This window comes from Diabrotica undecimpunctata, chromosome 3, assembly GCF_040954645.1.
Source record: "Diabrotica undecimpunctata isolate CICGRU chromosome 3, icDiaUnde3, whole genome shotgun sequence".
Classification (NCBI taxonomy): domain Eukaryota; kingdom Metazoa; phylum Arthropoda; class Insecta; order Coleoptera; family Chrysomelidae; genus Diabrotica; species Diabrotica undecimpunctata.
Genome location: NC_092805.1, coordinates 3,850,735 through 3,867,065, shown reverse-complemented (window position 1 = coordinate 3,867,065; position 16,331 = coordinate 3,850,735). Strand labels below are relative to the sequence as shown.

Sequence of the window (16,331 nt, the reverse complement as noted above, 5' to 3'; positions counted from 1 at the left end):
AATATAATTTAAGAATAGTGATTTCTATAATTAGGCATATTAGGCTACAAGTGAGTGAAATATTTTTTTACTTGGTATTAAAATTTTTCTCACGAATTGTCAGCAATAGCCGGCAATGAGTGGTAAATAAACGTTTAGTGATTAAAAATACTATAAGAATAAGATAAGTAAATATTATATAATTTTTAGCAAACCGCCTATCCGATTTAGCAAATCGCTCTATGATTGCATCAACTTCTAGAGAAATTTCAGGATGCACAAACAAAGGTAAACCAGTTAACCTCTCCTTCGAAGCTTTATTTCTAAGACAAGTCTTTAGACGCTTAAGCTTAGAAAAACTACACTCTGCTGTTGCTGCACTGACTGGCAGTATACTTTAATATTTGCAAAAATATTCTGATATTTGGATACACATGAATATCGCAGTTTTCTAATACTTCTAAAAAAACACCATTATTTTGCACGACTCTTTTCCACTTTTGAATCCACAGTGAAAACTCTTGTTCTACTGTGGAATATGCAGTAGATGGTCCAATAATATCCTGGAAGGTGTCAACAATTTATTTAATGCAACTTTATCCTCTGGTGTGTTATCAGTTTTAGGTAAAACAACTCGAAGATTAAATTGATTTATAACTTTCGGTGAAAGTCGTTCTTCTAAATCAGTTAAGATATTGTCTAAAATGACTATCTACATATGGAGCAGAATGTTGGCAAATGACAGCAAAAGGAAAGAAAAAAGTTGACACGGTTGAAATGGACTACCTGAGAAGAGCTTGCCGTAAATCAAGAGTAGAACGTATACCTAATTCTGAAATTAGAAGAAAAACATATAGATTAGCAGGTTGGTTTTGACGACAGGTTTGTTTGTTCAGCTATTTAATTTACTTCATAGTAAAGTTTGAGAAGAACAGATTCAGCATTTGATCTTGTATTTTGAAGACTGCATTTAGTGTCCTCTATGGCCTCAGTAGCCTTCTTCAATAGTACAACAGTGATACTGTTGTACCTAATACATCACTAAGATAAACTACTGAAATTAGAAATTCTGGGCTCCTAATAGTTTGCATTAATGAAAATGCATCAGCTGATATTTTACTGTCCTTCCACGTAGAAATTGTTTCAAGAGCGTTGTATATTTTGATGATTGATTCGCCCTGGAACTGAAGATAACCTTCATGCCTTTTATCCCAACGAGCTTCACAAATATCTTGGACAGCAGCCCCCAGTTCCTTTATTTGTATTCACCAACATATCAGACAGAGCTAATGCAACAACAATATTCACTTTGATATTTATTATAGATAAAATATAAAATGTAGTACACAGTCTCAACAATTATAATACATATTCAAATTAGAAACAACCAATTCGTGGACAAAACTGAAGATAAGAAATACCTAATACAAAATAAAAATGTGCTGGGACTACCGTTCTAGAGTTTTCAAAATCAATTTTGTGACCTGTATAAAGATGGTGTTGACCTAGAGTTGAAATTGAATAGAAATTGCGAACAGAAATGGAATGTTCATAAATCCTATTTTGGATTCTTCGATTTTTTGGCCTATATAAGATCGGGGGCAGTCTGCACAAGGAATTTCATAAACTCCGTGTTGTTCATTTGGAATGTTGTCTTTGATTGATCGGACAAGAGATGAAAATTTTTGTTGGCAGGTAAAGTGTCAGTGACACCTTTGATATAAGGAAGAAAAGCTTTCGTATGATGAGGGTCTGAGTCTTTGGGTTGAGATTGTGTGGGAGATTGATGTCTGTGGATGCTCCTACTGATGTGATTTTCGCGGTAACCGTTATTGATCTGGAGACAAGCGTACTATTGACTGAATTCATTTCTAAAGGTGGATGATGAGTGTTATCATGCAAGTAACGATTGGTATGGGTGGGGTTTAGATAAACAGAATGCTGAAAACCACCAAAAATTTGGTGTGCGTCCATATGGGATTTTGTGCAATGATGTGGATAGTGCTCGGGTCTCGAAGTCTTCCATAAAGACATTGGCAATTACTGGAGATAGTGGAGAGTCCATTAGGGCACCATTTATTTGTCTGTAGAATTGATTTTGGAGGTTGAAACAAGTGTTAGACATACAATGTTTAATGAGAGATAAGTGGTCTTGCTGGACACTGTTTAGTTTTCAGAATGTTTAGAGTTTCGTCTATAAGAATGTTTGTAAAGAGGAAACGATATCAAAACTTACTAGAATGTCTGACCGTAAGATAGGGTATTGTTTAAGAAGTTCAATAAAATGAAAAGAATGTTTAACGAAGGATGAAGCAATTTCGGCGGGAGGTTGTAGAGTTTTGGCCACGTAAGTGGCCAATGATTGTGTAGGGCAGTTGCACAGGCAATGGGACGTAGAGGAATATCGGGTTTGTGAATTTTGGGTAGGCCATATATTTGAGGTGTTCTGGAAGATTTTTCATGAAGAATTAGATAGTGTTTTATTAGGAATTGGTCTGTAGTCTGGAGTATTAATGACATTTGAGAGTTTATTAATGTAAGAAGTATTAAGGATGACGGTGGCATTTCCTTTATTGGCGGGAAGTATGACTAGATTTGATATAAGTTCTTTAAAGGCTTTTTCTCGGATTGGCTAATGTTCGAAGTAGGAGGTGTTGAGTTTCTAAGAACTTTAGCGATGTCTTCTCTAGTTATTTTAGCATCTTCGGAAGGTAAGAGAAATGTGACAGAAATGTCACAATGTGACTTAAGGTAATAGAGCAATTGCAACCTTTTGCTAAAGCTTAAGTGGCAATCGTTGAAATAGGGGTATCAGAAAAGTTGTGAACCACTGTAGTGGGTTTCAAACCTTTCAAGAAAGTATCATTTCATGAATATTTTATATGGATTGTGCGCAAGACATGTGACAAGAAAACAGCTCCAAAAACACTTTGTTGTATTTCTCTACGTTTCGTTTTCTACTAATAAACTCTTCATATTTTACGATGTTATATCTATAGCGACACTGCAACATAAAATATTTCCAAAGAAATAAAACTTCCTAAGCTATTTAAAGGGCTAGTGACGAAACAGCGTACTGTTTCATTTCAATGAAAGAACATCGTAATTGGTTTCCTGTCGGCACGTGGAGCTTTATTTCAGTTATTTACTGATGCATAACATCCATCAAAACAAATTTAATATTTTTATACAGAGGATGACAATTTGAAAACTTTCCACGTTTGGTATCTTCATTTCCGTAAATAATACGAAAAATCGGAAAGACAGGTCAATTTTGTTTTCAATGGAAATATTTCAATTGAATATTTTTAGCTCTTAAACAATGATCAGAATTTTAAATGAGAAGGAGGATCGTGTGGTACAGCGTTTGAAAGGGCAGTAAATTTTCTCTCTTGTGATGAATATCTCCTAAATATATATATTTTTAAAAAGCTTCATTTAAAAATTCTTTATAAGAGGTATATAATTCAACAGACCCTTTCGGGCTACATCGCAGAACGTTTTTGGACTAAAAAGTACATTATCAGTGTATTATTAACAGATATACATGAGTTAAGCCACTAAATATCTGGGGAAAAATCCTTAAAAAGTTACGTGTTATGTATATGTAAATATAAGGTTGAATGCTCGGATAAATGAACTTTGATCAAATAAAAGGCATATATCGAGCACAGTTTAATTTAATCTTGCCCAAGTACTTTCGATCCCTAGATCATCTTCAGGGGCATCTGAAATAAGCCAAGAAACGTTTTTTTTTTTAACTAAAGAAATTGATTAACTTCGATAAAAACTCGAAGTTTATGGTTGATAAGAGTTTTTATGTGATTAACGTTTATAGACTTACTTCATCAATTGCGGCCTATCCGACAAGAATAAAATGTTATAAACATATAATTGTACAACGCACTACACTACAAAAAGACAAACAAACACTTTAAAATTATTGAAGAATAGCTACATTGAGTACAGAAGCCGGAGACAGAATGGCTCCCGATCTAACGGAAATGTTAGGGTGACATGTGACAAATAACAGCTTGGATGAGCAGTCACAATCATAGATATGTGATCTGCACCTTTTAAAAATTCTATGAAACTAAGTATTGACCTAAGACTGAGCACATCCATATTAATTTTATAGTTCTACCATTGACTGTGGGTTCAACTGAACTACTTGGATTACACCCCATTTATATACTTTGCTTTCAATTTTGATTTTTAATTTTTAGTATTTTAATTACATAGTCAGATTTCTTCCTTTCTACATTACTGATAGTGCTTGGTAGACCATTTTATTGTAGTCAACTACCCACTGTCTAATATATTGTTTAGTCTTTTCCTTGCATTCTTACTTTACGTCGACTTCAGTTGCTCTCAAACGAACACCCTAATTATTATAGACAGGTTTGAGTGTGAGATCTGGATTATTCAATCTACTTATAAAAAAATATTCTATATAATTTTATATTTTATCAGTGACCTCCTATAGTATTGTCAGTTGGACCTTTGGTCAATACTTAGTTTCATAGAATTTTTAAAAGGTGCAGATCACGTATCTATGATTGTGACTGCTCATCCAAGCTGTCATTTGTCACATGTCACCCCAACATTTCCGTTAGATCGGGAGCCATTCTGCCTCCGGCTTCTGTACGCAATGTAGCTATTTTTCAATAATTTTAAAGTGTTTGTTTGTCCTTTTGTAGTGTAGTGTGTTGTACAATTATATGTTTATGACATTTTATTCTTGTCGGATAGGCCGCAATTGACGAAGTAAGTCTATAAACGTTAATCACAAAAAAACTCTTATCAACCATAAACTTCGAGTTTTTATCGAAGTTAATCAATTTCTTTAGTTAAAAAAAACATTTCTTGGCTTATTTCAGATGCTCCTGAAGATGATCTAGGGATCGAAAGTACTTGGGCAAGATTAAATTAAACTGTGCTCGGTATATGCCTTTTATTTGATCAAAGTTTATGTATATGTGTTATGTAAAATTTGTTATGTGTTACATTATTGTTAAGAAGATGTTGTCATGTTAAAGTATTTAATAAAACATATATACTTCAATTTGTATGTGACAAATTTATCGTTAGATCTGTCCTTTCCGAGGATGTTATGACTTTTTTGGAATAGTTTTTATAGATTACTGGAGCGAACTCTACATTTAACTTTATACCACGAAATTTGTTTTTGTACAGGTTTATTCTCTTAATAGTTCAGTCGTCACGGAGTTGACCACTAAAAAGATGCAAAAAAATTTACCACCTCCTCCCAATTTTTTAAACTGTTATAAAAGCCATTATTATTGCTTTCATAACAGTTTAAGAAATTGTAATAATTAAAATTGTAGATGTTAGAGCGTGGCTTAGCTGTCATGTTAATTGTTCTCAGTTTTAAAATTTAATATTGACATCTGACAGCTAGCTTTATTTTTTTTGACATTTGGTAAATACCTAATCATAACAAGTCTTGTTTTGTTTTGTTTTTTTTAGAAAAAGGTTAACTTCGATGCAAGAACCTTCTTGTATTGTCTTTTGTTCCAGGAGATTTATGTAAGTACCCTTTTGCTTTACTCTTTGTAGTTGCCCCAATCCAAGCCCCCTTGCCATTCACTTATCCACGACCCAGTTCTCCAAATTAAACCTGAGTAGCCATTCGCAAAAGTTTCGATTTGTTTTGCTTGCCCTATCTCAACCCCAATAATTTCTGTCCCCAATTTTCAACCCCCTATAATACTACCCATACTACCCTATGTGGTAGGCAAAATAATCGTTATAATCTCATGGGAATCATAAAAAAATGGCAAAAATCGCTCCAGTTTTATTTATTTACGACCTCTGTAAAATGATGATTTATTTGCGGCAAAATACAAAAATTGCATACGAAAGCTGCACTTTTTACCTTTAAAACGCATCTTCATTTTTGTCGATAGGACACTTTTGATTTCTCGATAGGAATCAAAAGACATCGAATTTTTACCGTGACCTGATACAAATTTTATAGAACATTGATTTCGCGCGCGTACCTGACATTCAAAATCGACCGTCGCTTCAAACGTTGTTTGTGAGAGAACAGTTCATTCTACACAAAAAGTTCTAATGATCATTTTTGTTTAAAAGTATCTCTGCTACATTTTTTATTTAAAACATTTTTTTATACGGGGTATAAATTCTTGGTAAATCGATTTTTTTGCATTTTTACCCCTCTACGAGGGAAGTTTTAGGTGGAAGTCTAGGGGTAAAAGTAGTAAACTTTTTTGCTTCTTTCTTAGCGTCCTAAAAGTGACGTTTTCGGCAAAATTCACCTTGTTCGTACGATTTTTAGAGGTTCGGTGGCATTTTCGTCTCTGACGACTGGAGTATAACCACATTATTCCAGATTTACCATCTCAAAAATTAACACTTGGTGTTATCTGCTACATAACATGCATACATTGTATTCTACACATTGCCTAGTCGACATCCAATAAAAGAATGTCTTCGTTGACGCAGCGGTAAAAGCAATGTATGTACATAGAACACTGACTCATTCGCCTGAAATCAGCGTGTTTTTCGTATTCTTAGTACTATGGAAACTTGGACAACCTTTACAGACTCCGAGAATAATCTAAGAGCATCTATAAGTTACCCACTTTATTATAATTTGTTACATACAACTCTGTCTTTATATTTCTAACACATTTTTGTAAATTCAATTTCAGCAGTTCAGTTTGTAAATCATTTAAGCTTTAAATTTGGTTAAACCAATTTTAAAATATGAATTAGTCAACACCTCAATGCCTTCTGGCTGCTTTAGAAATCTATTTGGGCATGAAAGATAAGAATTCCTTCGAGATTTGCTCTTCAAACACTAAGAAAAATCCAACAATCAATAAATACGTTTACACTCTCTCTCTGTGTGTATCAAAAGTTTTAAGTTCGTTAAATTTTGAATGAAACGTCGAACTATAAAGTATAACCTCAATTAAGTTGCAAATTTTTTACTTGTAGGATGTTCTATGTATCTCATTTCAGGAGCTCCACCGACTACCATAAGTATGATTCAGCATCTTACTTTTTCGTTGATTTTTATTATTAGCGGAAGGTGGGGGAATATCGACTGTTATAGACTGTTTGCTATAGCTTTTACGAATTTGAAACTTATAATATGGACATTTAGTTCATTCAGTTAACCAATAATTACTGCTTCAAAAATATTATAAAATAATTTTAGAAAAATAAAATAAATAAAAAAATAAATATTTTAGAAATACATATTTTTGAACCTCAAAAAGTTCTTGCAATATCAATCGGGTAATATCGACAATGGAGATGGGTAATATCGACCAAGAATTGTAAATATAGACCACAGATGGACAAGTTCAATGGTTAAGTTTACTTAGGTTTAAGAATAAAATACATTTTTCTTTAGTTACATTTACAGTTTGGGCAAATGTAGAGTAGCAATATCCGCTTCCGTGCAGTCTGCATGAGCCCAGAGATCGCAGGAACGATATCTCCACCATAATTCATTTGACTCAAACTCCGAACATACTGCATGTAGTTCGCTTTCTCGTGCTTGGTGTGCTTTCACGCTATAAGTCTTCTTCTTGACTAATTTTTCTGTTTTTATCTTAGTAGCTCCAATTGTTCTTTTAACTTTCTCAACCTCATTCTTCTTTTGCTTTTTTTGTGCCTTATTTTCTAATTGTTCTTTTAATGGCGTTGATGTTAAAATGGTCGAGTGTTGGGTTCTCCTGCTTCTAGTTTTTGTATAACTACTGACTGGTAGTGCCGGTAGAGGGCTTGGTTCGCTAAAAGATATACGAGATAAGCTTTCATTTTTTCCACAAGGAAACAAGTTCCTGTAGCTGGCTGTCTACCATGTATCACAAAAAATTTATTTAAAAATTCTTTTATAAAAGGTATTTATATTAAAACACCCTATCGGGTCAGCGGCGGCTCGTGGCCTAAAAAAGTGGTGAAGATGAGGAAAGCTTGCCGGAGCCAAAAGGAGTTTTGGTACCTACTTCGCGCCCAAAGCCCATTAAAAATTCGTTAAAAAAATGTATAGAGTTTAGAGCTCTAATAACTTAAAAAGAGTTTTTTAGGGCACTTATACTAGATACGATTCGTTCTGCTTGCCTGGGGTATTTTAGTTCTGAACCTTGACATTTCATTGAGGGTTTTTGGCGATTAAAACACCACGCCTGCTAAAACGGGTTGGTGAGTTTCGATTCAGCCGCCCACTCTAAGTCAGATGCTGATTGCAACCGACCACTCTGGATCAGACGCAGATGTTTAAAATACTGGTTGGTCGATAATGTAAAAGAACATCCCTTTTATCTTCATTTTTCCAATGCCTAAACAGAGTCTCTAATATATTACACACCAAGTCATTAATTTAGCCACCATTTAATATAGTCTTCTGCAGGTCATCATGCAGGGTAGAGTCAATGGCAAAAATTGAATAGGTAGAAAAAGGAAATGGCTGCGAAATATTCGAGACTGGACAAACATGACTGTAGACGAATTATTTCACGTTGCAAAAGACAGAGAAACTTTTAGAAATGTGGTCACCAACCTCCGTTAATGGAGACAGCATAGGAAGAAGAAAAAGAAGTCATTAATTGGATTCATATCTGTCTAAAATTATTTTTGTCCAAACGATATCTACGAGAACACTTTATATCCGAAATCCGAAACAAACCACAGAGAAATGTATTAATAAAGTGCACCAAACAAATCAAATTAATACTGTGACTAAACTAAACTAATAAATACTATACTATACACTATACTATATAAAAAATATCTATATAATAGACTAAATTTCAAAAAATTTCCGAAAAATAGGAATACCAAATACACATCAAACAGTGGGTAAAGACGGATAATATATTTTTAGACGGAACTGCACTCACCAGTTTTCTCAGCTATCACTAAGGATAGGCTGACGTCACGTTGCCATGGCAACCGTGAACGCTTATGCAGATGGATTTCGCATTTCAAAAATGATATTCACCTCTTCCTGAATCCTATTAAACACGGCTAGTGACACAGGTCAGGACTTGACCGTCAAGTACGTACCGCTAATAAAGCTAGTTGTCTTTTTTAATTTTATATTAATTAAAAGAAAATAAATAATTGATTTTAGAATTTAGATATAATAATGTTGTTTTCATTTTTTATTTATTTGTCTCAATTTAATTATATTTTTTTGGTGAACCTCACCTTCACCTACTTCCCCTGGCCGGCCGCCGCTGTATCGGGCTACATCACAGAACATTTTCGGAATTAATATTCCATCATCAGTGTTATCTGGATGTACATGATTTGAGCCACTAAATACTTGGGCAAAACCCTTTAAATGTTGTTAAATTGAATTTTAGTTACATTATTTGACTTTATATGAGGTGTTTAAGTTACAACAGGAATAGATAACATGAAACGTAAGACTCCACTGGAGGTTGCTAGTCCTGAAACAAAGTGTCTACGAGGACTTGTTGATAGCAACAGTTGTTAGAAAGTCGACTGAATAATCAAATACTAAAGTACAAACCGACGGAATGAATACCCAATAGGTCCTTCTTGAAATTGTGTCATTGTCCATCTATGTGATCTGTTTGTACGATAATGATTGAAGAAAAATTCCAAAAGTCGAGAAACGTATTGTAATACAAATTAAACATTATTTAATAAAAAAAAAATACTTTATAATCGATACATTTGTAAATTTAGAACAACTTCCGTGAGACCACACCATACAATAATCCTAATGTTAGTAATTAATATCCCTAAACAATTTCACTTTATTACTTTTTGTATCTTTTTGCGAGAAAAGTTTATATATACTTTTCCACAACTCGTATTTCATCTGTGTCAGTGTAAACGTGCGCCAATATTCTACGTGAAAAATTGGGGCTCTAAATCACATCTTCAATTTTTTTTATTTCCACCGAGATTTCGCAATTCGCCATCCTTCCAAAGCTCGTAAAAACTTTACGGGTCAAGGATCCTCCAGAGCACCAAGGTTTTGACCTCAATCGACATTGAAAGGGATGCCAAACGGGAATGGCGGTGGAGCCAGGCAACTACCCTATCGTAAAAAGGTTTTTGTATGATAATGAGACGGTAAAGAACGAAGGCAAACATGTAACGAAAAAATAAATATTTTATTAAATTTTATAACTTTGGGGTCGGTAATATTAAAAAATTCTTACATCGAGAGAATTTCTATAATCAGTTCACAATTTGTCGATAGCTCACTACAAGTTTAACCCTAATTAGAGAACTGAAATACAGAGAGGATAGGTAATACGATATAATGGTAAAAACCAACCTGAAACTGACGGTTTAAGATGTTTTCGACTAACCCACCTTGTATCTGAAGAAATACAATACCTTATAATCCTATTACGGGGGTATTTTGAATGGTTAGAGATGAACGACCAGTGTCGTAGAGTATATGATTGAAACATTTATTTGAACTAAATAAATATATTTTTTAAATTGTACTTATGTAAATTGTATTTTTGTTTTAATAAAACTTCTTTATTTTATTCAAAAATAAAAAGTTTCTTGCCATTTGTAAAAGATACATTTATTTAATTAAGGGGAAAGGCGCCAAATCTCGCCTGGCAAAATCTCCAATGTGTTTTAAATGTATCCATTATTTTCGAATCCGGAGAAAACTAATAAATATTTTTGAAAAATTTAAATGCAGAATGAAAGATTACATTATTACTGAGGGCAGAAAGTCCCTGAAAACTTCTACAATGTTTATTTTAATATGTTATGTAACAGGGGTGAAAATAAAAGAGAAAATATAGTATAATTTTTAATTGAAAATATTGCATGCAAAAGAAACTTTTTATTTATTCTAATAAATATTTCATTCTGCCTTTAACTTTTTCAAAAATGCCTTTTTAGTTTTCTCAGGATTTGAAAAAAAGTGGATACATTTAAAACACATTGAACATTTTGACAGGCGACATTTTGCGCCTTTCCCCTTTAATACCTTACGATTACAACTACTATTACTTACCTTATATAATTACGATTAAAAAACTATTCAAATTCAAAATAAATAGGATCAACTTCGGAATCCGAGTCGTCTTGAGGGTTAATAATTAGCGGTTGTGTCTCTACACGTTCGCGTCAATTATGTTATCAAGATCTCACATTTTTTGTTCTTCTTCTATTACATGTCTTACTGCATCTTTCCAGTTTTGTTCTGTAATATTTTGTAAAGACTCGTATAACAATTCAAGTACAGCTTGTATTTTATATGACGTATTTTTTCTAGCCACATAACTTTTCATTTGTGCCCAAATGAGTTCAATTGGATTTATTTCGCAGTGGTAGGGTGGAAGTCTAAGGACTATGATGTTTCGCCTTTCCGCCATTTTGTCAACTACGTATTTCTTGAACTTAGATTTGTGTTGCCGGACAATTTTTAAAAGTTCTGCTTTTACCATTCCATCTTCGTAAGGCAGATACTTATTCCGCAGCCAGTCAAGAATATCCTGTTTCTTTCACGCAGTCGTTGGAAGTCTTTCTACTAGTCGTGAATGATAAGGTGCATTATCTAATACTATAATTAAATTTGGTGGTATGTGTTAAATCATCTGCTCAAAATACTCTTCGAAAACATCAGCTGTCATCTCCTCGTGATAATGTTTTGTGCTTTTGGACTGAAATTCCAACAAACCATGCTTAACAAATCCTTTTTCACTGCCAATGTGAGAAATTATTAATCTACTGCCTTTACCAAAAGGTGGGGAGATACCAGTAGACCAGCCTTTCATAAAGCCTTGCCTGGAACTTAATATATTTTTATCTAACCTGAATTTTTTTTAGAGTATGACTTGAGTTTATCCACGTTTCATCCTGGTAGAAGATTGGCCTTCCTTCAGCCCGGAATTTTCGTATGGATCTTAGATAATTTCTTCTCCAACATATTATCTCCTCCCGGTCAATCAAAAGTTATTTTCGGTCTGATTTCTCCTTCCGGAAATTTAATTCTTTTAAAACTTGCCACAATTTAGTTCGTCCGATATGAGGTAAATCCGGGTCGTCTCTAACTTCTCGTAAAATTTTGTTTAGCTTTGGTATTTCTTTTTTGAAAAAAAAATCCATGAATTTTCCTTCGAATACCATTTTTGGCAAATTCATCAATTTCAATAGGCTTTTTCCCTCTCTTTAAGTATTTGTTTGTGTTTGGTTTAGCGATACCGTGTTTTTTTCTTTCTGATAGAAACCTATATATAGTTGACTTTCCTACGCCAGTCATGGTGGCACAACTTTCGACTATGTTGCAAACAGTGTTTGTGGGATTCTGAGAAACCAGAGCATCGTGAACATTCAGGACAATAGTCTTCTCTCTTGGTGAATAGGCAGACTTACTGACTGTCCGCAACAGTACCGGTGTAAAACTTCATGATGTTGATGATGAAACCATCACAAACAATCCAACAAAACGAGCACGAGCGAAAGGTACGTATATGTTCGTAGGTATATGGAATAAAAAATCACTCATGCACTGCATATAATTCGCAAAAGAAATATTCGAGACATTTTTCCCAACTCCGCATATCGTCGGTAGTTTTGATCAATTTACTTGGTATAACATAAACGTGATGATTTGCTACTATAGACCCATCAGATTGCATCTTGATATTCACAAAATATAAAATTATTGGTAAATATTATTCTTTACTTGTTGAAAAGCTTGATTACACTGATGACTTCAGTTCAACTTAACCTACTTTTATCATAAATTGAAAAGTGGATTCAAAATAATTCCGTAACAATTTATACTTCCAATGAAATATTGCAATTCTTTTACATGTCTGTTCAAACATCAACAACAAATACAAATTCTAGAAAAAGTAAATATAAAATAATCGAGCAAAAAATTGTGTCGGCTAGTGAACCTGAACAAAAACCTACTGAACAAAATATTGGTTCAAATACAGAATCGGTAGGAGATTCCGAAAGGAATTCCCAGACACAAAATAAAATAAATAAATACAACAAACCGATTTTCGATAGCAAAATTTATTCTAATTTTAATACATTTCCTCGACGGGGGCATCTGCAAGTTTCACGTGTCGGTGCCGATATGAATTGAATGAATGAATTGAAAGAACCCATATGGTTCCTATATCCACTGTGCCCTATATGGCCCAGTGGATCTGTCGTAAGAAGATTCAAATTCAAAGAACGCAGACAGCAGACAATTCATAACTTTGACTACAGCTACAGATGTGCCTGCTTGCCTGCAGCAGAGACACGGAAAGAAAACTCCTTTGTATTAAAACATATCGGGACTTTACAAAACTGTAGTGGAAATGCAGCTGTCCGCACAAATGGAAACAAATCTGTTATGAATGGATACCATCTTAAAGGTAAACTTTCTAGTACTTAATTTTTTGTCTCTTACAATTAAAACTTTTTACAAGTGTTGATACCTTGTTTTCTCTTTTCCATTCATTTTTAAGTTATGGTGTTATTCTGTGGGGAAACTCTCGCAATGCCATAACAATATTTAAATTGCAAAAAAAAAGCAATAAGAATAATTGCAAAAGTTAGCTACTTGGAATCTTGCAAACCTTGTTTATTAAATATAAGATAATGCCCTTGCCAACATTATGGTTATACAGCGTTAATGTAGAAATACATAAAAACGCTAATACTTTAATTAAACACTTTGAATTACATAACTATCGCACAAGAGGAGCAAATAACATCAGAACAGTTAAGTATCGTTTGAGTAAATCACAAAAAAACTCAATCGACTATAATATATACAATGTCCTACCTAAGGATTTAAAACAACAAAGGAGCTAAAATTAGAAAATAGTCCTTCTAGAATATAGAACTTGCATAAAACTAGTTTTTGTACTGATCTATCTAAAACTGTCAAGAAGAAACATCGTCAAAGACCTCTAAAAATGCCAAGAAGACGAAATTTATGAGAATATCGAAAACTCAAAGAAATAACGAGAATCTTCTAATAAACCAAACCAACGTCGAACAAGTGGACAAATATGCATACCTGGGAACAATGATTAACTCCACAAATTATTACAATCAGGAGATAAAAATAAGAATAGAAAAGGCTAGAGCAAATGTCAACAAAATGAGAAGACTTATATGTACCAGGGATTTAAAACTGGAACTATAGTGTATTTTTATGTATGAGAGAGTAATAAAACAATAAATTATGTATGCAAATCCCTAAACTGTTGATACGGGTGACTCAATGAAAAACAGATATTTGTCAACAGGTTTACAGAAGTATATAGGAAAACAATTTTAAATTGACTATGACCACCAGGTATAAAGGTTGGAGCAGAATAGAATACAATAGTTGTGAGAGTTACTAATCCCTACATAAGGTTGCCAGTGTCGGAGTGATGGAGGTTAACAGGTACTAATGAATTTGCAAGAAATGTAAGATGTTTATTTTATTGGTTATATATAACCAATAAAAGTTTAATAAGTACCTACCTATTTGCAAAATAAAGTTTAATTCTTTAGATAAAATAAAACGTTTTATTTTATCTGAAATGAGTGCATTCCACGAAGTAAGGGTTTCAACAATCAAACATTTAATTCTTTAATTCCAGGAATCTACGACAGTAATTGACTAGATAATTACCTTCTAAACTTATTCCACAGAAAATGTGATAGTGGGTTTTTCCATTTTGTAGGAAGGTCCAAGTGGCGTATTCAAAATTCTTAACAGTTCACTAAAAGTAGGTACTTCAGTTGCAAGGTGCAGTTTATTGTGTATACTAGTGTTATGGAAAATTTGGAAGTGCCGTGTAAACGCCGAAAAATTGGTCCTTTAACAGTTAATGAAAAAACATTAATATTTAATTGTTTTAAATCATTTACAGACAAACGTTTATGTGAAAGTGTTGATGAGACCGTTGAGTTAGTTAGCAGTACACTTGGTGTTGGGAAATCTACGATTTACAGAGTTATTAAAGAAGAGAAATGTGGTAGTTTTCAAATGCCACGTAATGCTCCAGGGAAACCAAAATTTCAAATAGAATATCATTTTAAAGAAGGACTTCGACGGAAAGTGCATGAATTCTTCTTTAGATAAGAATTTCCAACATTGGATAAAGTTCTTGTCTCAGTTCGAGATGATAAGGATTACCCAGAAATGAGTCGAAGTACGTTATGGAAACTTTTAAAAGAAATAGGCTTCCGCTGGAAAAAGAATCCTAGAAAGTCTATTTTATTAGAGAAGCGATATTGTCATATGGAGAAGACATTTTCTAAGAACGATAAAGGAAATGAGAAACCAAAAAAGAAAAATATTTTATCTTGATGAAACATGGATCAACGAGGGTCATACACCAAATAAATTTTGGCAGGATGAAACTGTTACAAGTCAAAGGCACGCTTTTGTAAATAACTTATCTACTGGTTTAAACCCACCATCAGGAAAGGGACGCAGGCTGATAATAGTACACATTGGCAGTTCAGACGGTTTTGTTGAAGGTGGTTTATTAACTTTTGAATCAACTCGTACCGGTGACTACCATGAAGACATGAACGCTGATGTCTTTCAAGAATGGTTCGAACAAATGATAGATCTTCTTCCTAAGAACTGTGTAATAGTAATGGATAATGTAAGTTATCACTCCAGACTTATAGAAGGACTGCCCACAACCAAGTGGTTAAAAGAAGACTTGCAGAATTGGCTGAGTTCAAAAAATATTACGTACCATCCCGGATCTATAAGAAAGGAACTTTATTCGTTGTGTGCCCTTCATAAAGAAAAATTTAAAAAATACGAAATTGATGAAATTGCCAAAAATCGTGGAATGACAGTACTTAGATCCCCACCATATCATTGTGAATTAAACTCGATTGAACTGGTATGGGCACAGATAAAGAGTGAAGTTTCAAGAAAAAATACCACTTTTAAAATTCATGATGTTAAACAGTTGTTTTTGGAGGCCGTAAATAATGTAAAACCTGAAAACTGGGAAAAGGCAGTAAATCACACTATTAAAGAAGAGGAAAAAATGTGGAAGCTGGACAATATTACTGATAAAATGATCGAGCCAGTTATTATAAATATTGGTTCTGAAAGTTCATCTTCTGAATCTGATTTGGATTTGTAACAAGTAGCTGTAAGTTTTATATTAATATTTTTATTCATCTATTTAACATACCTTAGACGGTTTTAAAAACTCTTTTTCTCTTTTGTAATTTTTAAAAATTAAAAAAAAGTGTGAATTTTTTAAAACCCTTTTTAATGTAGGCCAGTCAGTTCTAATACTTTCGCCGACTTCCGCCGCGGAGATGGCACTTGAAGAAGAAGATCTAAAACTAAATTAATTAATGCG

At 33.5% G+C, this 16,331-nt stretch overlaps 1 protein-coding gene across 1 annotated transcript in view; it reads left to right on the top strand.

The window, feature by feature from the left end:
• The first annotated feature begins 15,246 nt into the window (after positions 1 to 15,246).
• LOC140435454 (uncharacterized) overlaps positions 15,247 to 16,331 on the top strand; it is a 114,920-nt gene continuing 113,835 nt past the window's right edge. The window contains exon 1 of the mRNA XM_072524186.1: positions 15,247 to 16,214. Coding sequence (XP_072380287.1) covers positions 15,270 to 16,106 — 837 coding nt within the window. The 5' untranslated portion in view covers positions 15,247 to 15,269 and the 3' untranslated portion in view covers positions 16,107 to 16,214. The remainder of the gene's footprint in view (positions 16,215 to 16,331) is intronic.